This window comes from Cryptomeria japonica, chromosome 7, assembly GCF_030272615.1.
Source record: "Cryptomeria japonica chromosome 7, Sugi_1.0, whole genome shotgun sequence".
Taxonomy (NCBI): domain Eukaryota; kingdom Viridiplantae; phylum Streptophyta; class Pinopsida; order Cupressales; family Cupressaceae; genus Cryptomeria; species Cryptomeria japonica.
Genome location: NC_081411.1, coordinates 677,408,614 through 677,432,198, shown reverse-complemented (window position 1 = coordinate 677,432,198; position 23,585 = coordinate 677,408,614). Strand labels below are relative to the sequence as shown.

Below are 23,585 nucleotides of genomic sequence, written 5' to 3'. Positions count from 1 at the left end.
CATTTGATGATAGACTTGGTTGGCTTATGTGTACTCATGGTTTATGATGGCATCTTGATTATACTAACTCCATTTCATGACTATATTTGATGAGATGATGTTATCATGTATGTGACTGTCTTACGACTGTGTTCATGAATGAGACGATGTCATATCACTCATTGTGAGCATGATATGACGCTGTGATTTTCTATCACTTGCCTGATCATTTATGGTATATTATTGTATATGTTGTATCGTGGATTATTGGTGGTTGTAGGATTGCAAGTACTAGACATCAACTCCACTTGGTTCCACAGGTCTGAGTGTGTCTCTATGCCAATGGCAAGTTGTTGGAGATGGCACGAGTTCTCTCTACACACTTTAGGCTTAAGTTGTCATCCTTGTTAGTCAGTGTTGTGGATTGAGTCGATGGTTAGAGTCTTGTGCTTGATGTTCGATCCTATGTCAAGTTGCCTTGAGTTGTGATTAATTAATATTTGTTTAATATAGTTTATTAATGTTAAATTAATTTATTATATAGTTTGGATTATTTAATTATTTTTATTTGGGACTTTATTATTGAGGATTAATGTTTATCAATATTATTTGATTAATGTTTAATTGAGCCTTAATTTCTTAATGCTTTTACATTTATTTTAATTAATTTAATGTTTTTTTGTTTAATGGATTATTTATTGTTTAATTATTTGAGCCTTGATTGATTATTTAATTATTATTAATTTTATAGTATTATAATTACTCTTGTTACTGATAAGGTAAATAAATAAAATAAAGCTTACCTACCCTTCTATATGATTGGTTGAAAGATTGGGGTAAGTAAATAATAATATTTTATATTCTTACCTCGTATTTGGGAAGGGGGTTGGTATAGGATATAGTATTTTGGAATACTTTGATTGGCTAGTTTATTGCATAGTTTTGAATGCAATTTTTATTTATAGAGCTTTCTGAGCATTTTGCCAGGTGAGCTTATGGGAGTTCTTTCTGCAACTTTGGTGATTTTGCATAGCTTGGTTTTGGATTTTGGTTGATTGGAGCTTGTTGGATTTTAGTTGCTCTTCATTTGATTTTCTTTGCCATCACTTCTAAATCCGAGGTTGGTGGTTTTAACTCTTGCAATTTTTATTTTTTGAAAGATTGTTTTCACAGTGTCGTTTGAAAAGAATGGTTGTTTGGCTAGGAATGATTGTGAATATGAATATAGATAATACTTATATTTGCATATATAATATGGTTTGGGGAAAATATATTATTTCGATGAGTTTCTATTGCCTGTGTTTTTTTGTGGGTAGCTACTAGCATTATCTTCTAAGTGTTGTGTTTATCTAGTATCCTTGTCTGTATTGTTTGTAAAGAATGACTTTGTTCTATATGGACTTTTGAGGTATAGTTTGTTGTTCAGGAGATTGGGAGAATGTAGGATTTTTTTTTCCTGTGAATTGTATACCTTCCTCGAGTTTTGCTGGGGATTTCTTGTTTGTGAATTTTAATCGATTCTATGCTTCTATATCATTTCAGATATGTTTTTTTAGTTCCTTGGCTTCTATGTGCTTTTGCATTTTGAATTGTGGTGACTTTGGTATGTTGGAATGCCTTAATGGTTTGCTTGAGTCAATGCAACTTGTTTCCTTCCGTTTCTAAGTCTAATTGTTTGTATGCGCTGAATTACTTGTCGTATGCGCTAGATGTACAAAAGTGCTAATTTATTAAGTGTATGCGCTTATGCTCTTGGTATATACACTAAAGGCCTTTGTGTATGTGCTGATATGAGTGCCAGAAGTGCTAAAACTATAGCTAGATGTGCTAATGTATTTGCCAGAAGCATTGCAAAATCGTTTAAAAATGCTAAATTGTTGTGAAGGAGTTGAAGTATTTGATAGAGGCATTATTTTGATCCTTGAATGTGCCAATCTACTTTGTGTTATGTATTTTGATGAGTTTTGTCTCTTCTAATGATTTTTCTGAGTCTTATTTCGATACCAGAGGCATTGGTTGACGTTCCTGATTATTCCAGAATTGTATTTTTCTCAGTATTGGCTGTTATATTATTATTTGAGCTTCAACAAGATGTGTTTCCTTTCTATTGAGGAATATGAAGTATAGCTGCAACAAGATGTATTAATTCCTTTCTATAGAGAATGTTTAGTTAGCTCCAACGAGTTCATTGTTGAGGGTTTGATTTTGTGCATTGTTGTGCAAGATGGATTTATACCTTAGTGTTGTTATTATGTTGATTTGGCATGATGAGGCTCTTGTTTTATTTTTCTTGACTATCTAACATTGGCCTTGTTCTTATTATATATGTTATGTGGATATTCTATGATGTTGAGCCTCTTTGTATCTTTCTATTGATATGTTTTGTGTTTACCCTAATGGTCTTAGAACATGGTAAGGGAGAGTGAGCTTCCACGTGATGGTCGGGGTCACAAGAGGATAGGCTATCAAGAGGTTCCTTGTAAGGATGCTTGAAGTCTAGACCACCAGGAGCACGTTGGGGGTGTTCCTTGATTTAAATAAGCGCTAACCATAATAATTAATTAGATGGGTTGGGTAATTAGGAATCACTTAAACAAGATAATAAATTGGTTTTGGTGCCCACCTCATGGCCCTTGAGTGGAGACTCGGGATGAGCTTGGAAAGACTACAGAGGTGGTAAGTCAATCTCCCTTGGTTCTCTCATAGGATGAGATGACTCCACATGTCTATCATGATTTTGGTATTATTCCCTTCTATGTGAGGATAGCATGCAGAGAAATGACTTTGAGGGTGCGGCATTATTCCCTTCTATGTGAGGATAGCATGTGATGACACTCTCGCCCTACATGTGTCCTTGGTCCTTGTTCCTTATGGCATGGTTTTTGATTATGCCTCTAGGATTTTCTATGTTTTATGATTAGCCATATGTTTTGATTTGGCTTATTGCTTTGGGTTACTTCTTGGTTGTGGTCCTTGAGTTGTTGAGTTCTCTTTGGTTGTTAGGTGTCAGCCTAGGTCTAGAGTGTGTGTGGGACCTTGTGTCATCTCCTAGCATGGGGGGTGGTACCTTTGGTTCCACATGTTCAGGTGGTTTGATGCCTTCTTCCATTGGGATGTTCTTCGTTGGATGCTTCTATGTGTGGATGTAGTTTCTATTCTCTTTACCTTATGAATAGATGGATATGGTAGCAGATGGATACACGTGATTCTTATGGCATATGTAATTATAGACATAATGAGAAAATTATAATTGTATTATGTAGTTTGAGAGATATGATCCTTGATGTTAATATAATGATAGATGATGTAATAGGATATGATTATGACTCTTGTATGAGAAAATAATGATGTAACTTGTAGTAACTTGGATATTGTTGGTTTATGGAAATCATGTGATTAGTCCTATTGATGTGAACTTAGTTTTCATATGGATGTTTTGTTGTGATAAAAAATAGATTATTAATGTGATAGATCATATTGGAAATGGATAAAAGATGTTAGATAGTGAATAAGGAGTTGGGGATTAGGAATTGTTAGATTGATGTTTTAAAATGAATCTAAAGGGGTTTAAATGGTATTTACATTATTAATGAATGTATTCATGATAGTTGGATTAGAAATGATCATATATATATGTATATACATGAAAAAAATAGATGATTATTGTGTTAGATTGCATTAGATTGTAGTAGCAATCATGGTGACTTTGTTTATGATGATGTTTCAAGTAATGGCGTTAAAATACCCTAGGGAAGATGAATGTTGAGTTGTGGTTATTTTTGCTTGCGTTATGAGGTCATGTGATTATGCTTTTATGTTATGTTCATGTTGATTATGTGCATATCATGTATATGGATGTTTAATGCATAAGAGTAAATGGATATATGTGTTGTATTGGATGATGATAATTTTTTTTATCTCTGTTTGTTGTTAGTTAGCTTATTTTCTGTAGGGTATTTCGGCAGGTATTACACTTAACATTAAATGATTATTTTAAAATCTCATTTGAGCTTTTGGATCCAACCATTAGAATTTAGGAACATGACTCCTTTCAAACAACTCTACTCCTCTGTGGGTCACCTTTTTGATGCGTGTCCGAAAGGTGATAGTCAAAAGTTTGGTTTTTTTCCCTGACGTAAATGGAAGGGCCCTATATTTTCTCCTATGGTTTTAATAGTTGGTGGTTTGGAAGATCTGGTTGAGAAGCAACTCCATTTGTTACATTTAAATGGAGATGTTGGCTTGCCGACTTCATCCATAGTGAAGGAGATTCCAGAATCTCTTCCTTAGGTTCTCTAAGGGTTATTATTCGTCTTCCTCCCTTTATTTCATCTGTAGAGGTAGATTAATGTGCTCAATCCTTTGTGGTTGATTTGGTTTTAGAAAAGGACTTAGATTCAGAACCTATTCTTGACATCATCCTTTTTGTTGCTATTGAAAACACCTTGGTGTTTGAATCTTCCCTCAATGGTACTAAGGACGAGTCTCCAATTACTGGGCCTCCTTTTTTGGACTCTCTGGGCCCCTTGTGCTTTGGAATTTGAAACTAAGTCTATTGTGAGTGGTAAGGTGTAGGTCCTTTCCTCTCTTTCTAATGGATCCTCTATGGTCTATTTGAAGCATGTTTGTTCATTTCCTCCACTTTGGTACTTGATGGTCGGGAGCCCCCCATTAGGAGTGCTCAAAAATGGTGGATGTGGGAAAAGACTCTAAGACTGGTAAGAAATCTACTAAGAAAAATGACAAACTTCTACAACTAGGGATGTGGCTAATGGTAGCCAAATTACTTTGAAGCATCTTTGCTCCCATAAATCTAAGAAATGATCATCCTCTCTTGGAAAGTACTTTAGAGGAGTGTGCCATGGGGCTTGAGTGAGAAAGAAAGAAGGTTTCTTAGACTAAAGGACCTTAACCTTGAGAAGGGAAAAGATCATAATTGAGGGCCCTAGTTCTACTTTAAGGACCATACAATTATTAGGAGTTTTGGAAGTCGTGTTATGCTGAGGCACCTTCCAATCATAGTGCTTGATAGAGTTGTTTTCTTGGAGATTATGCATCAATTCTATGAAGTAGAGAAATCTATTATTGGAGGAACTCACAAGAAGGGTTCATTCCTCCAATAAAAAGTCTAGATAAGAGGTTTTCACTTTATAAACAAGAAGGCATTTGACATCTTATATACTATTCTTGGTAACTATAGTCTCCCTTTTGTAAAGCATAGGTATTATGATTCTGAATGGGTTATACAAGGTCTTATAAAGGGAAAATTGCTTAACCTTGAGTGGAATGAGGAGGAGGACTTAATTAGGAATGCATCAGATTATCAAGAAGCCCTTAAAAAAAAGGAGAGGTGGTACAAGATAATGTATGACAAAAATTTGAAGAAGAAGAATGATAGCTCATACATTCCTCATTGGGAGAAAATGTTGATTCTCGAGGAAAAGATGAGCACAATCTTAGGTACGTACAAGGATGTGGATGAAATGTCATTTCCCCATGAGTGACCAATAATCTAGGTGCAACCTGAAGGTCCTAGTTCCCTTCCAATTGAGGTAGGGTTTGAGTCACCATCTTCCATTGGCTCTCCAATTGGGCCAACCTCCCTACCACATAGCCTTGGGCATCCACCACACCAATTAGGTTTTGAGGCACCCATTTCCACTACTTCCCTAGTTTTACAACCTCTCTCTATGATCACACTTCCCCCTCCAAGGTCTTTCATTGCCTCATCTTTCAAGAGACCCATGTCAGCTCCTTCCTCTTCAAGTTCACAACCTCTAAGTATTATCCCTGAGAGTCTAAGGGTTGTTACACCTCTGCATACCTTGTCTCCTAGTCAGGATATCCTATTTGATTACTACGAGGGGTTCAATGTTCAAGTAGAGAAGCCGCTATCACCCCATAGATTTGATACAAGATAAGGGGTACACAAAGAAGATCCTTATCTTGAAAGGGCTCTCAATGCCTTCAAATTAGGAGGTAACATCACAAAATATGTAAGGCTCGCAACTTGTGAGGAGTTCATGAGTGATGAAAATTTCATCCAGACTAGGGAATTTAAGCAATTCTTGCTTAAACGTATTGTAGATCAGATTTAGAAAGAAAGGGCCATACAACTTGACACCCTTGGTGAAGGGGCAAAGCTAAGATTGAAGGATGAAGTTTTGAAGTATGCTAATGAAAAATTGGAGAATATGACTCTAGAGATGGGAAGACAAATTGTCAAGAAGAGTGGAGTCCTACTTCTAGTGGGCTTGGATCTTTCCTCTGCCATTGCCTTTGAAAGTCTGAGGAGAAGGAAAGACATTAATGTAGAAAGTATAGATTCCAAGCAAGCCAAGAGTGTATTGTTTGGCTCTTCTTTTGATGATAAATTGGATATTCTAGCTATTTGGTCTTTATATCCGACCACTCAAAAGCCCTCAATAGTCCAACATCAGGATGAATTGTATGGACATCTATTATTGAAGAGAGTTTAAGATACTATAGCCACAAAAGCCACATGTATGACAGTGAATGTTGCAAGATTTGCACACAAGGTGTCTAGAAGGGTTGAAGAAGAAAATGTAAGATTCTTAAAGGCAAAGTCAAAAAATTAGAAGAGTAGTGGCCCTTCTCAATACTTACTAGCTTCGAGACAACAGACTTCTGAGGAATGACCTAGCAAAGGTGAGAGTAGAAAATTCAAGGATGAAGCAAGAGATTGATTAGCTCTATAAAGATGTGAAGGGAGTAGAGATCAAGGCTATAACATAGCTAATAGAGACTCTTCTAGAGTCTAGATTTAGTGCTATTCTTGATCATGCAAAAGTAGCATGGGATGAGCATAAGGAGTTCATGAAATTTTATTAGTCCCATATAGGATAGAAAAGGTATATTGCTTGCTCTATTTCCCACTTGAAAAGGCTTATTGATGGTCTAGAGGTATGCCTTGATATGCCTTTGCTTGAGTTTGTATGAGCTAATTGGTGATATGAAGGCAAAGTTAAATACTCTGCTTCAAATGATCTTCACTCACGTGATATACACAAATATGATTAGAGTAGAGTTGTCAAGTTTTAGGATCCTTGTTACCTGTCATATGCCTCCCCTATTTGATAAAGAAAAAAAGGACAATGAGGGGAAGAAAGAATTAATATCCAAAGCGGAGTGGAAAGAAGAAATCAGGACAATCCTGGATCCTATGTTGGTGGACATACATGGAGATGAGACATAGACAATAAAGAAGCTAGATTCATATTTGGATGCCCTATCAAAGTTTGAGTCAGGATTGACACAAATGGAGATAGCTATAGGGAGAATAGATGATGAAGACTATCAAAGGAACCTCCAAAAGATCCAGAAGTTCAAAGAAGATGGACCCCAAGCTCTGTGATATACTGATTCTCCCCGAGAAGTTCAATTTTATAATTTTGAAACAGGAAGTAGTCATTTCTTGACAAGTTTGAATTTTTGTAAATTTTACCTTTTTGATTTCCTGGATGTAAAAGAAAGACTAGATATTATTCTCAGATCGATTGTGATCATGCTAAGAAGATTTTCAAGACTACTTGTAGAGATTTGAACATTAATTTCATATTTATTGAAACCTGCAACAAGTTTCTCTTTGTCATGGTGGTATTAATGTGTCTACAGGATTGTCATATCTTTTCCAGCTTGATAAACATACTTGTGAGGAGAAAAGGAGGATACAAGCTATGAACAAAAACTACCACTTGTGGAGAATGAAGGAAAATATCTGATTCTGTCAGCAACTCAAAAATTTATTTGTCCTCTAGTGTGTCAAGCAATTACCTATTGCCACTTATCGTTTGTAAAAGGCTTGAAGCTTGTTTGTCCCTTATCATATAAAAGAGAATTCAAGGCCTTATTTGAAAGCTCTTAGATTCTTTTAGTTTTCTTTTTGAAGTAGTTAGAGTTTTAGATAGTAAATAAATATTTGTAAGTTTGTAAAGTAGGAGGTGTGAGAAGTACTTATTTTAGTTCTTAGGTTTTCTCATGAATACCATTGACATTTTGAAGCACATGTAATATCAGAGCATCTTGAAATCAAAGTTCAATGATTTCGAAGTTGTCTCCAATAAGTGTATTCCAAAATTTTATGAAATCAATGATCAAGGATCTTTTTGGTTTTGTCTATGCATTGAGTTGCTCGTGCGTGTTTGATTTCTACTTCTTCTAAAGTAGAAGATTAAGTGCTTAAATCAAATTTAGAGATTTGGTAGAGTATAATCGTGGATGATAAGTAGAGCTTGTAATTAATTATCATAGTTTGATCAATACAAGGTATTAATTAGACAAAATATGTATGTCTCTAGCTAACATATTGTAGTTCCTTCAAGTGGTTCTATTTTATTCATGACTCCATTGGCCCTAGGATAGGATCGATCATGTTTCTTGATTTTATAGCGTCAACATATCTTAAAAAATAAAAAAAAGATGTCCTTTCTATGTCATTTTGTTTTAAGTTTATTTTAGTTTTAGATTTTTAGGGTTAGAATTATCTACTCTCAAGATCTCAAAGCTCATGAATTAGGGATATAGCCACATCCACTTGATATCATTCACCCATCTGATTTCTATACCCACTTAGCAAGGATTTAGAATAATGAGGGTATTGATATAAGTACACCCACCTTGGTTTAACAAAGCCTAAAGTGTAGAGGATCTTGGTTATCTCCTTATCCCTAATCAAAGATCTTGTCAGTTGGCCACCGATCCAAGTCCTTTTTGATTGAAATTAGCTATCTCATACGGGATACTTGGGCAATTAGTTGAAACAACCAACAAATATAAATCTAGTGCCCCTTCCTTTTTTTCCTACTCTTTTTTCTTTCTTTTATTCTAAAACTTCCACTTCCGCTTTTTAACAAACTGCCCCTATGCCTAGAAATATGAACATTTGTCCTATTGGCTTGTCTTGTTAAAAAGTTTGTGAGAGACCAAGGAAGAGTTCAAATAGTCATCCCCTACACTAGCAGAACCACCAAATTAAAAGAAACAAAAAGGAGTTCATTGTGCCCTCTATTTCTAACAAACAACTCGAAATTGCTTTTATTATCATAACAAAAATCTTAGATTAATTGAAATGGAGATAAAAATGGTGTGGGTGAACTCTCCAATGCAAATATTGCATCAAAGATTATCTAAGAAATCAAAGGATGCCATGCAGACTATTATTTAATATTTATTTTCCACCAAGATGCACACAACATTAAAATAAGTTTATACATATTCAACATTATAATTTCTCAACAAAAATAATTAATATTTTCTAGTACCTTCTATATATGAAATATATGACTACTACTATGCTACAATTCAAACAAAAATAAACAAAACTCTAATAAACCAGCAAAGTCAAGACCAATATCTGATTTCCCACTTTTTAGCATAGCTTTTGGTTCTCTCCAAGAAAATCTTCCTCTATTCCCCTAACCTAGTGTCCTTTTTCTTTTTCTATTCTTTGCTTTGAAACTTCGCTCCCACTCTTTAAAAAACTACCCCATGCCTAGAAATATGAACACATTTCCTATTGGCTTGTCTTGTTGTAAAGTTTGTGAGAGACCAAGGAAGAATTCAATTAATTGTCTCTTACATTAGAGAACCACCAAACTAAAAGCAACCAAAAAGGGATCATTGTCCCCTTTATTCTAAACAAACCACATGAAATTGTTTTTATGAACACAACAAAAAAACATAGATTAACTGAATGGTGTGGGTGAACTCTTCATGCTAGAAAACACATGCAACTTAAAAGTAAGTTTATACATATTCAACATTATAATTTCTCAACAAAAACAATAAATATTTGCTAATACATTCTATATATGTTAATAGAATAACTTCCTACTAAATGATAGGCATGCCTCTATTTGTTGAGAATATAATAACAGCTGATATTGAGTTTTCCAAAAGCAAAAAGAATAGATTCTGTCCAAGCCTCTTCCTTTGAAGGACGTCTACGTCCAGGATGCACCTTTGACCATGTTTATTAATTAATTAAAAATAAAAAACTCAATATATTCTAATTTTCAACTAATTAATAAACATGATGGAAGATTTTCAACTAATTAATAAACATGATAGAAGATGCCTCATAGACAACTCCTCCGCGTTGGACTTTCTCCCAGCAGAGCTGCACAGCCACACGGTGGCTAATAACAAGCGGCTTGCCTTCCTCTACAAGAGAGTGGCACAAAACTAAACGAGCATATGCTTGGTCTTATGTTTAGGCTACAAAATGTAAAGAATGTTTTTATTGTTGGCATGAATTTTCTACAGTCCATGATATATTTACAAGAATGATTTGGAAGAAACTGTGTTTGTTTTTTGTGTAACATTTTGAATTGCACTTAGCAATCCATCGTCAGGAAGAAAAAAAGTTACACGAGAAAACATACAGTTTCTCCAGAAACATTCTTGTAAACATTTTCATACTGCAAATGTAATTTTTAGCTTTCATTCTAATGAATTTTCAATAAATTGAACAAAATTTCAAGACATGACACAAGTAAAAATCAATTTTGACTGTTAACTTACAGAAACATAACTAGCACACCAAGCATATAAAGAAGTTTAGAAGAATGTTTCTGAAGGTTAGAGGGCTTAATTGGTGTTGAATGTTCAGAAAATGTTATTTATATTCAAATCTGTGAACAATAATTTACAAGGAGACTCACCCAGGGCTCCAGATCCTCCATATATTGCAGCAACAGTTTACAAATAATCTTTATGGAATCGCAGTGTACAAATTATATAAAAGGAGAACGAGGATGAGAAATGGAAGAGATTTAACAGAAAATTAAATTAAGGGTCAGGAGTAGAGGAGAAAGGATGATCAGAAGAAGGAAGAGCAGATCCATCTCCATCTCCATGTCCAATCCAAACACCTGCTTCAATGGCGACTTTAATGGTGTGTTCCACATCCCCTATTTCGCAGGTATTTCCTCGAAACTGCCCATCTCCAGAATTTTTGTAAGCATGGACGCAGTCTAGCAGAGCCTGATTGCATTCCACGTTCAGGTAATTGGAATTGCCTATGCATTGATCATGAATCATACAACACCTGTCAAGCCCATCACATGGAGCTTCTCCGGGGCATCCTGTATAAAATACCCCACAGTATTTCCCATACCTTAGAAGAGGTGCTTCTGCCATTACAAAAAACACAAGTAAATCAGTCACAGTTTCAATCAATTATGTAAATGGCACTCCAACAGTAAATATCTGAATCATCACCTTTGCAGAACTTGGATTTGCATTTAGTGCTGCATTTCCCCTGCAAACATACAAACCCAAAAAAAAAATTGTATCGGGTATGTCAAATAAGCAAAGTTCAATTTTTTTTCTGAGAATCCAATAAATGGGTGAGTAGGGAAGGAATACCCAACATGGAGACAAAAGCGCAATCAACAATAGCATATGAAGAAACTGCGATCTCAGTGCCGCCATTGATATCGATTTCTTGAGCTACCCAGTTATAATTGTTGTTCCCCTCACAGAAAATTTGAAGATCGATGCTTCTAATAACATAAATTTCCTTGATTTAGATTGGAATAACCGACCTCAGAAGAGCACTGCCGATCCCACGCAGTTTCCTTCTCTCCCTCGTCATTTTCAATCCTATTCTAATTCCATTTATATATTATAAAATTGATTAAAAATAAACTCTTTTCTATACAGAAGATTATTTTTTTAAGTATATATGCCAGTCTATCTCCACTTTATTTTTTATTATTTATAATGTAGACGTTACTTCTCCGGGTCGCACCTCCTCTAGTCTTTTTCTGAAATCAGCACTTTTTCGTAAATTGAGGTTGTAAAGTCCAAAGGAAATTCAAAAACGACTTCCTCTGACACAGCAAACAGTAAAGGAAATGAGCGATTTAAAATTTTGATTTTAAGAAGTTCGATTTTTTAAAAGTTTAATGTTTTCTGTAGACGTGCACAGTCGTGGGCATTCTCTATCTTCATGGCTTCTCTAGTGGAGATGATTTCTGGTGGAGTTTGGATCATAATTGATTCATTTGTGCATACTTATTGACAATTTTAACTGCATAATTATTGAGGTATCTTTAAGTAGGTATCAGGTGACACTTTCAGACGTGTGCTTTTTGACCCTTGCATGCATAACGAATCCCACAACGTGTGTCATTACAATCTAGAAGCCAAAACAATAGCTATAAGTAGTTAATTAGCATACAGAAACAACCAAAAAAATCGTCAAAATCTGATGTACCGTTCAGGATCTATGGATCGTCAAAATCCAATTTACCATTTAGAATTTGTGGATATGCAAAGTTAGCTATAACGCTACTAATATGCTTCCCCTAGTTCGTATGTTGTGTTAGCTATTCAAAAAAGGATGCGGCTAAACTGGCTCCAAAAAGTTCGTGTTATTGACTTTTTCAAAAAATCAAAGCCATGGTTTGTTCTGCTGATCACGATCAAGGATCTGTAATTTTCAACTAACACGAAGGTTATGTGGACATTGTACTTTTTCGTGACTTTTTGGAACCATTTTAGCTACGGCCTCAAAAAGATTGGAGTGTATTTATTTCTACATAAATATTTTAATTGATTTTGTTTTTCATGTATATATAAATATAATCAAATTTTGATTAATTTAATTTTTACAATAATCTAATTTATATCATATTCATTAAATAAAATTTATCAATCAACACATAAATATTAAAATAGATGGGTCAAGAACATGTCATTCATGAAATCTAGAGTTAAATTCTTTGCAATATACAAATAGATATCCTATGTATCAAGTTGGACTTTGAACTCCAAGGTCCAATTGTTTTGCATTATATATTTTTGGTTTTTTTGTTCTATAATAGAGTTGAAGACTATGTGTATAAATAGAATTAATTATGCGAGCCATGATAATTAATTAAATATTAATTTAATTAATTTTGGGTGTCTACAAATGGATTACCAATTGTAATTCATAAGTTGTATTGAAGCGCAATATCATTAAGATTGTATAACATACTATTGTTCATAACTAAACTAATTATACATTCAAAATATAAGTTTCAAAGTAGGTCAGACTTGAACACGAGGAATAAATTAAATCGAATATCAACTTTTATATATCAAAATTCATAATAATTGTGTATGTATGTATACAAAAATGTCATATATATGCTAACTCAATAAACGTTATACAAAATGTGGCATATCCCATATAGAGATCTAAATAAAAAATGTGGCATATGCCATATAGATCTAAATACAATATGTGGCATATGCCATGTAGATCCAAAATTCATGCTATACATCTCTAGGAAATCCTAAGCTGTTGATGTATCGTCAAAATGGATCCTCTTCGAAGTACTTCATGCCTCTAGAGATGACTACACAATAACTATACAAACCACATTTAGATTAATTATGTAGTAGATAATCTATAATTGGACCAAATTAACATCAAAATCAATATGTATGTTGAATTATAGTTTCTTTGAAGTTAAATTTTGATTACCTCATCTATCAGTCTTTTCCTCGAAAGTCGACCCATAGGTGGTGGTCCCCTACAATGATTATGAGTCCTAGAATATGCTATTGGTGGATGCTCCACGATAGTGTCAACTTGGGTAAAAGACTATAAGTTGAACAAAATAAAATTGATACAAATTAGTATATAATTTAACTAACAATGAATCTTAAACTAAACATATATATAGATACTTCTATCTAAACATATCGAGAATATAAAATAAACACATACCTCTTGCATTGTGAAATCAACTGTGTCGGGAGCATTCAACATTGATGTAAAACCAATTCGCTGCTGCAAAGAAATGACAAGAATGTGAGACAATCAATCTATGTGCACATGTATAATCATTTAATACAATTGAAACGTTAACATCTAAATTGAATGCCACAATAAGTTATATAAATTACATGTAAGCTCCTGAAACTAATAATTCAACAGAAGTTGTGTTCAATTATCTTTCCTCAATCAGTAGTGGTGGTGTCGGAGGCTAGGAAACATGGCCCCTCACCCACACTAGGAGTTTCCTACAAGAGTAAAATGAGATTGACATGTATAGATCAATATATAGTTTATTTATTGACATCTTAAATGAAATATGCATATATACAATATATAATATGTAAACATGTATGTGCAGAAAACTATACCACGTAACTCTCCAGGCTAAATGAAATGGTCGATATAGTGCCTTGATGCATCTGGCTCAAATCATCCTCAGACATCAACTGTTAAATCTAACATAAATATACATGTTAGTACACTAATATCTTTTATAAATATTAATTTTTAATGTACTATGAAATTACAAGTTAGGTCTTACCACTGTTTCATCTCTGGCACCCGATGACTCTCCAACATATGCTCTTGCCCCTATCGTCTCATCTCCTACATGTGACATGTGATGGACCTCGTACTTGGTTGTGTCGATGAGAGACTCAATAGGATTTCCAAGTGGACCCAAATATGTGTGCTTCCAGATAGTGCAAGTATGTGGCATACAAATATGTGGAGATGATGTGGGTACACCTCCATCAACCGATCCACTTGGTATATCAAGGTCAACTGGCCGAGCTAACTAAGAGAATTGGATGATCAAATTGCGGGTCAGAGAGTGTATGGCCATGATGCTCTCTAGAGCTACATCACCAATAATGCATGGATGTTGTATAGAAGGTGGGGGAAGAATAAGAGGGGGAACATATGGACCTTGTACCACTCGACTTGAACTAGGTCTATCATGAGGCATACCTCCACCATCACCTTAGAAACTTCTCATGTCAAAGTAGTTGACATTCTTACCCAAGATAAATTCAACATATAGTTTCCTTAGAAAATATTGGGGGGTCACATCAAGATTGTAATTGGGTGGTTTATCAAAAACCATTTACCAACGATCCCAAAAATTGTCTTTCATACCTTGATGTGTGAACCATTTAATTGAATATTTGGGCTTCCACACATCACATGGTTGTCCAATTTTGGGATTCCTAAAACGTGCGACTAATTCGACTTTTGAAATTTCCAAATCCTTAACTTGGTCATAAGATAAGCCATTAACATATTGTTACCTCATGGCATCTCACCACTATAGAAATGCATGATGCTAGGATGTGAGGGTTTCTTCATTATAAATGATGGTGTCTAAGGCATTTATCATTGGAGACAAATGAGGGTGCCTACGGTAAATCTAAGAAATATCTCTCAATTCAATCAAGTTTTCATTAGTAAGGTCCTAAATTGAAGGAGGATGTTGTTGGGGAGAGTTTGGTGGTGTAGGAAGATTTGGTGAGTTAGGATTTTGATTGTTATCCATTGGTAAACCTAATTCAAGTAGAATTAAAAAAAATAAAATCAACTATAGACTAGTTTATATAAAAAACCTAATTTTTTTAAAAATACCAAAAAATGAAGCAAAAATAAAAAAAGAATGAATAAAAGGTATGATTTTAACATACCTTTGTTGAATTTGGCAATGAAATTGAGTTTTTTGGAATGGATATTTGATTTTTTTTCCTTTTGCGTTTGCCTATTTCATCATCACTTTTTGTGAAAATGAAGGTCACGGGTCTTTTTTTATAGTTGTCTCAGGTAATGAATATTCGTTACGTGGTGCTTTTTAATTTTTTTTCTATGGTTCATATTATATTATATAACATATTATATATCATATATCATATATTATATATTATATATCATATATTATATATTATATATCATAATATATAATATATATTATATTTTATATAATATATAATATATTATTAATATTATATATATATATTTGAAATGGTATGCGAAACGGATATCTGTTCATTCCATTTAGCCTTGGGTTTTACCATGGAAACATGTACTTTTTCCCAACCCAAGTAAAAAGTCAAAGCGTTTTTTTGTGTTTTTGGACAAAGGAAAAATGCATTTTTTTTCACATCCCCACTTTTTGGACCCCTTTGATCTTGCACATACCCAAGGAATTCAACCTTAATTCTAGTCCCTTTGCCGGTTAGGGCTCTAATAATCCTTTTCATGAGATTTATGGTTCATATTTGCCTCCTTTAAGTTTCCAATTCCTCATCATAATCCTCATGAGACAAGCGAGCCTCAAGACCTTACAACCTTCTAAGCACCTCCTCATCCAAATTACCTCTCTAGCTTTCATTCATTTGGCCTCTCCTTCTCTAGATCACATGGGCACTCCTTTGGGCCATTAGATTTTTTGCTTTGATACCAAATTGATGCAACTCTAGATACTTTGAAACTACAAAATAATCTTTGAAATAACCCTACTTTAGGTAATTAAATAGTCAAAAATTTTCTTTTCAACAATAGAAAATCTTTGATATGATATACTCTACTCCACCGAGTTAGTCCAGATTTTAACCTACAAATTTATAAATAAAGGCACAAACTTTTATTTTTCACTCACCCCTGTTTGGAACAACTCATATGCAATAGTTAAAGAAATAATAATAATACTTAGCCAAGAAATAAATATATAGAAATCTAGATAATATTTTTAGAAGTTAATGAAAACATTCCTTTAATTATTTGTATGAAAGGACAACATAAAAAATGGGCATACAAAGTGTGAAATATATATTTACAACTACACTACAATTAAAAGACAAATAAACAAAACTCTAATAAAATTTAAGCTCAATATCCAACTTCCCATTTTTTGGAATATCTTTTTATTCTCTCGAAGAAAACCATCCATTATTCTCCTAATCTAGTGTCCCTTTCTCTTTCTCCTATTCTTTTCTTTTTCTTTTATTCTAAAACTTCCACTCCTACTTTTTAACAAATTGCACCTATACCTAGAATTATGAACATTTGTCCTATTGGCTTGTCTTGTTAAAAACAATTGTGAGAGACCAAGGAAGAATTCAATTAGTCATCCCCTATACTAGCAAAACCACCAAATTAAAAGCAACAAAAAGGAGACCATTGTGCCCTCTATTTCTAACAAACAACCCGAAATTGCTTTTATTAGCATAACAAAAATATTAGATTAATTGAAAGGGAGAGAAAAATGGTGTGGGTGAACTCTTCAATGCAAATATTTTGCATCAAATATTATCTAAGAAATGAAAAGTATGCCATGCAAACTATTATTAATATTTATTTGTCACCAAGAAGCACACAACTCAAAAAAAAGTTTATACATATTCAACATTATAATTTCTCAACAAAAAGAATAAATATTATCTTATACCTTCTATAAATGAAATATATGCTTATAGCTATGCTACAATTCAAACAAAAATAAACAAAACTCTAATAAACCAACAAAGTCAAGATCAATATCCAATTTCCCACTTTTTGGCATAACTTTTGGTTCTCTCCAAGAAAATCAACCTTTATTCCCCTAACCTAATGTCCTTTTTCTTTTTCTATTCTTTTCTCTTTTCTTTCCTCTAAAACTTCACTCCCACCCTTTAACAAACTACCCCATGCCTAGAAATATGAACATCTTTCCTATTGACTTGTCTTGTTGTAAAGTTTGTGAGAGACCAATGTAGAATTCAATTAGTTGTCTCTTACGTTAGAGAACCACCAATGTGAAAACAAAAAAAAAGGGATCATTGTCCTCTTTATTTGAAACAAACCACATGGAATTGTTTTTATGAACACAAAAGAAAACTTAGATTAACTGAATCGTGTGGGTGAACTCTTCATGCAAATGCTTTGCATTAGAGATGGTCTAACAGATCAATAGTTTTGTCCTGTGAACTATTAATATTCATTTACCTAAAAAACATTTAACTTAAAATTAGGTTTATACATATTCAACATTATAATTTCTAAGGTTGAAGAAGGCTAGATTTCAATTAAAAGAAAACATTCTAAAAGGTCTTCACCCTCTTTTGACATGACCGTTAGATCCCAAAAGAAGGGATCCAAAGGGAAATCCTAATGTTGGTTGTTTGCTCTAGGTTGGGGGGGGGGGGCTGTTGTTAAAACCCCTTTGGGCAGCTGCTTTTTTTCTGCTCGTTTGTTTCTCCTTTTGGATATTAGACTCCCTGAACATTTCCCGTGCATATGCTTTTATTTGTTAGACAACTTTTCTTTTTGGAGGGGTCAGTCTTTTTCGATCCCGTTTCTTGGCTTTGTTTTGTTTCGTTTTATCTCTGTTTCGTTTAGTGGTTATTCTTGAATATCTTTAGTTGTGGGTTTCAGGTTCCCCCAATTTAACCTGCTTTGTATAGGGTTTCGGGTCCCTTCAAAACCTATTTTTCCTTATTCAAAAACATTATAATTTCTCAATAAAAACAATAAATATTTGCTAATACATTCTATATATATTAATAGAATAACTTCCTACTAAATGGTAGGTATGCGAATATAATAATAATAGCTGATATTGAGCCCCCCTCCTCTCAAGAACACCTATGTAGCATCCAGGATGCACCTTTGACCATGTTTATTAATTAATTAAAAATAAAAAACTCAATATATTCTTATTTTCAACTAATTAAGATGCTGCATAGACAACTCCTCCACGTTGGACTTTCTCTTAGCGGAGCTGCCGCACTACCCCCAATAACAAGGCTGGCCTTCCTCTACAAGAGATGGCACAAAACTAAATGGGCATATGCTTAGCCCTATGTTTGGACTACAAAATATAAAGAACGATTTCATATAGAGACATCGAGTTTCCACAATCCATGATAATAAGCTTGAAGGTTTCTGGATTCAAATGTGTTTATCTCTTTGAATCAACATTTCAGATCACACTCCATGATCCATCATCGGATTAGTGACTCCATGATCCATCATCGGAATAGTGAGCTAGAGAATAGAGTGAACTTTAATAAAATGAATACTTCAAATGTACTTTTTAGCTTTACTTCTAATGAATTTTAGTAAATTGAATAAAAATTCAAGACATGACACAAGTAAAAATCAATTTTGACTGTTAATTTACAGAAACACAACTAGCACACCAAGCATAAGAAGTTGTTTCTGAAGGCTAGAGGGCTTAATTGGTGTTGACTGTTTAGTAACATGTAATTTAGATTCAAATCTCTGAACAAAAATTTACAAGAAGATTCACCCAGGGCTCCAGATCCTCCATATATTACAAAAACAGTTTACAAATAATATTTGTGGAATCACAGTGTACAAAAGAGGAAGGAGGATGAGAATGGAAGAGATTTAACAGAAGCTTAAATTAGGGGTCTGGAATAGAGGAGAAAGGATGACGAGATGAAGGATTCAGAGCAGATCCATCTTCAATACCATGTCCATGTCCATGTCCAATCCAAAGACCTGCTTCAATGGCGACTTTAATAGTCTTCTCCACATCCCCTATTTTGCAGGTATTGCCTCGAAACTGCCCAGCTCCAGAATTTTGGTAAGCATGGAGGCAGTCAAGCAGAGCCTGATTGCACGTGGTGCTCAGGTAATTGGAATTTCCGATGCATTGATCATGAATCATACAGCACCTGTCAAGCCCATCACACGGAGCTTCTCCGGGGCATCCACTGTAAAATATCCCACAGTATTTCCCATACCTTAGAAGCGGTGCTTCTGCCATTACAAAAAATACTACTAAATCAGTCACAGTTTCAATCAATTATGTAAATGGCACTCCAAAAGTAATTATCTGAATCATCACCTTTGCAGAACTTGGATTTGCATCTAGTGCTGCATTTCCCCTGCAAACACACAAACCCCCCAAAAAAATTGTGTTGGGTATGTCAAATAAGCAAAGTTCATTTTTTTTCTGAGAATCCAATAAATGGGTGAGTAGGGAAGGAATACCCAAGCGAGGGAGCATAAACATGGAGACAAAAGCGCAATCAAACATAACATATGAACAAACTGTGATCTCAGTGCCGCCATTGATATCGAATTCTCGAGCTATCCAGTTTTATAATTGGTGTTCCCCTCTATGAGAAAAATCTCGTGTAATTATAAGATCGATTGTTCTTTGAAAGACCATAAATTTCATCCATTGTAAGACCATAAATTTTCTTGATCTAGATTGGACTTTCTACCCGCCATTGCCGACCTCAGAAGAGCATTCCTTCTCTCTCCTCGTCATTTTCAATCCGAATGTATCTCCACTTATGTTTATAATGTCGAAGTTACTTGTCCGGATCGCGAAATCACTTTTTTGGTAAATCGAGGTTGTACAGTCCATTTGACGGGAATCCAAAGGAAATTAAAAAACGATTTGTAAGTTGCTGCAGCTAACAGAGCAAACAGTAAAGAAAATGATCGGTTTAATCTTCTGATTATTGAGAAATTCGATACAGTGGTGTGAGAATCTTTTAGTGTTTTCCGTAGACGTGCGGAGTCGTGATTCATGGCGTTTCTTTTGGGGATGATTTCAGGTGGGACAAGTTATAACTTGATTAACGTATGAGTATATGTATTGTTAGGTATTACGTTTTTTATGGTAAGCTTTAGGTTGTTGCCATTTTATTAAGCTTGTGAATTGAGTTCAAAACACTACTTTGCCATTACGGCAAAAATGGTGGAGCCGCCATGGACGGCACAGCGACAGAATGGAACCTTTATTGGCATTTCTTCCGATTTGTGTTGGATTTGTTGCGTGGGGTATCACTTTTTCAGTGCATAAAGTTTTGTTGGGTAATCTCCCACACGCCTTCTGGTGTACAGGATTTTCGATGGAACCTTTTACAGGAATGGTGGGTGCCTGTGTACTATTTCAAAAGATTTGATTTTGTAATTTGTTTATCATTCGGTTGTGTATTTCATATTTCAACTTCATTATGTGGATTTGTGTTTTTCATATTTAAATTTTTTTATATTGATAGATGTGTATATAATCTACATATAATAATATTAGGATTAATGATATCAAGGTTTTATAATCTATAGTGAATTATTACAGATGCTTTTCAATTAGATTGTATAGGATTAATGATATCAAGATTTTATAATCTGAAATGTTGATGCAAAAACAAAAAACAAAAAACAAAAAGCTAGTCATAAACAAAGTAGACAACAGGGACATGTTTTTTTAATTTCCGTTGAAGAAGGTTTATCAATGGTGAGAGGAGAAGAACATACATCATATTGGATTTTGAAGTTTGGGGTTTAAATTCTTTGTACTATACATATTTTTAGCATTTTTGTCTATAATAGAGTCGAGGACTATTTGCATTTAAAAAATCTTGAACATTAGATGTATTTTTATATAACCTTTCTAATAGATTTACTTTTGTTCAAGTTTTCACATTTTCGTGTTTTGATTAGAAATATCATTTTGGTTAACTTGATAGTGAACGCTTAGAATTGAAATATATAACAAACTAATGACAATGTCATGGAAAGGAAGAAGTAACAACTAACATTCTAAAGGTATGGAAGTGTTTGCTTTAATTCTCCAACACTCTAAATTGTCAAGAAGCAAATTTATATAAAATAAGAAAAGAAAAAGTATGAACTTACTTTTTTAAAATTATGCATAAATTAGAATATATGAAGCTCTAATAATTTTAATGAATTGTTTTAAAAAAAGTCCAAAGAAAGTTATCATAAAGATCTTTGAACCTTGTTATTTAGTATTTTCATTGAAATAATTGTGCACAATTAAGTAAAATATTTATAATAGAGTACTCTTAAATATTAGTATTTAATAAATAAAATTTTAACCAATAAAAATAAGTCAAATAATAACTAAAATAAAATTATTAAGAATTATTTATTGTTATGCCCAAAATTTTATAATATTCTAAAAAAAATTGTATATCTATAAATTTAAGTGGGTTATCTTTATGTTTAGATTTGTTTTATATTTGATATTAGTTTATTCTATATTTTAAAAATAAATAAACTTCAAAAATCAACTTTATTGTCTAAGTGGTAGGATATACTTTTTAAAAGGAATAATTTTTAGAGGACAAAATAAATTTATATTTCCATCATGCATTCTTTTCTTTTTATTAAACACATTTTTTTAATTTTTACTTAATAATTATAAGTTTATAAATTTAATTCTTTTTAGTAGACATAAACTTTTATTTATTAGAAACATTTAATCAACAGATTATTTTATTTTATTTTTTAAACAAAACAATTACAAGAATAAAAACCATTATTCTGAAAATAATTAATCTGAAAACAATTAACACAGAGATTACTTTTCTGCCTGTAAATTGTCAGATAATCCTACAAATATACTTTTTTTATTAATATAATAAAAAACATTTTAGAAAATAATTTATTTTTTAACTATAACAGAAAGATACTTCTCCGTGATAAAGTGTCGGCTAAATCTTTCCCAGTTTCTACCTAATGTTTCGAGGGCTTTTTATTATTTAATTTAATTTAAAAGATCTACATTTGTACGAAATGACACCTCATCTCAAATGTTCTTTTCACATTTTGGAAACTATTTCTATAGCCCCAATTAATTTAAAAAATATTCTAAATACAACCAGTTTTATAAAACAATTAAGAAGATTGGGGTCCGCAAATTCAAAGAAAATGTCATGGAAGTTTTAAGTTTATAATGAAATGATTTTTTGACCTTACTTTTACGTTAGGAGGCAAACTTTAATACTTTTCTATAAAAAGTCCAATTGCTTCCACAAAATAATATTTTCTTAGTGTATTTTAACATTTTCCATTGATTTTATTAGGGAAAAACAATTCCTCCTACTCATCTTTCATAGACCTCTAGCCTACCCATATTTCTCCTTGTAAAGTGGATGGATTTTTATTTTATTTTATATAATAAATAAATAATTATATACATGAATACAACCATGGAAATTCGATCTATAAAATAATGAGTTGTTAAATGTGTGGTGGAGTATCCACTTCTTTTTAAGGAGTTTTATAGAGAGGAATACCAAAAATATATTTTTATTTTAGTTATTTGGTGATAGACAAGCATTCATCTTCTTTCTTTTTCTTCATATAATTGTATAAGCCCATCAATTATTGAGATCCATTTTTTTAATAATATATTTTTATCTATTTAATTTCATTTTCAAACATTTGTTACATAATGGCGAGTTAGTCTCGTAGTAATAGTATATGTGTTGTGGTTGCTTGTCATATATATATACATACATATATACATATATATATACATATATACATATACATATATATATATATATATATACATATATATACATATATATATATATATACATATATATATATATATATACATATATATATATATATATACATATATATATATATATATATATATATACATATATATACATATATATACATATATATATATGTATATATACATATATATATGTATATATATATATATATGTATATATATATATATATATATATATATATATATATATATATATATATAAAATTAAAATAAATCAAAATGACTATTTTTTTTATATATAAAATATCAATATTTACTTTAATCTAATATAGATTAATAAAATTTAAATAACTATGTTTTCTTATTAATTGGATTGGCGGAGTTGATTCTTGGACAAAATGGTCTCTAGTGGAATGGAAGCCTCCACAACCCAATTGACACAAATTAAACTTTGACATGGCCTCAAGGGAAACCCTAGAGTGTCAAGATCGAGATGCATGATTAGAGATTGGCTAGATCCTACGGTTT

At 32.8% G+C, this 23,585-nt stretch overlaps 2 protein-coding genes across 2 annotated transcripts; both read right to left on the bottom strand.

The window, feature by feature from the left end:
• Positions 1–10,662: 10,662 nt before the first annotated feature.
• On the bottom strand, positions 10,663–11,574 carry LOC131040366 (phospholipase A2-alpha-like). The gene is made up of 3 exons (XM_057973268.2): positions 11,368–11,574; positions 11,221–11,260; positions 10,663–11,132 (listed from the first exon to the last, which is right to left on the bottom strand). The coding sequence occupies exons 1-3, from the start codon at positions 11,431–11,433 to the stop codon at positions 10,789–10,791; spliced, it is 450 nt and encodes a 149-aa protein (XP_057829251.1). The 5' UTR covers positions 11,434–11,574; the 3' UTR covers positions 10,663–10,788.
• Positions 11,575–18,978: 7,404 nt separating this feature from the next.
• LOC131040384 (phospholipase A2-alpha) lies at positions 18,979–20,061 on the bottom strand. Its single transcript, XM_057973296.2, has 3 exons — positions 19,760–20,061; positions 19,614–19,653; positions 18,979–19,525 (listed from the first exon to the last, which is right to left on the bottom strand). Exons 1-3 carry the CDS (start codon positions 19,838–19,840, stop codon positions 19,167–19,169), a joined length of 480 nt encoding a protein of 159 aa, XP_057829279.2. The 5' UTR covers positions 19,841–20,061; the 3' UTR covers positions 18,979–19,166.
• Positions 20,062–23,585: the final 3,524 nt, after the last annotated feature.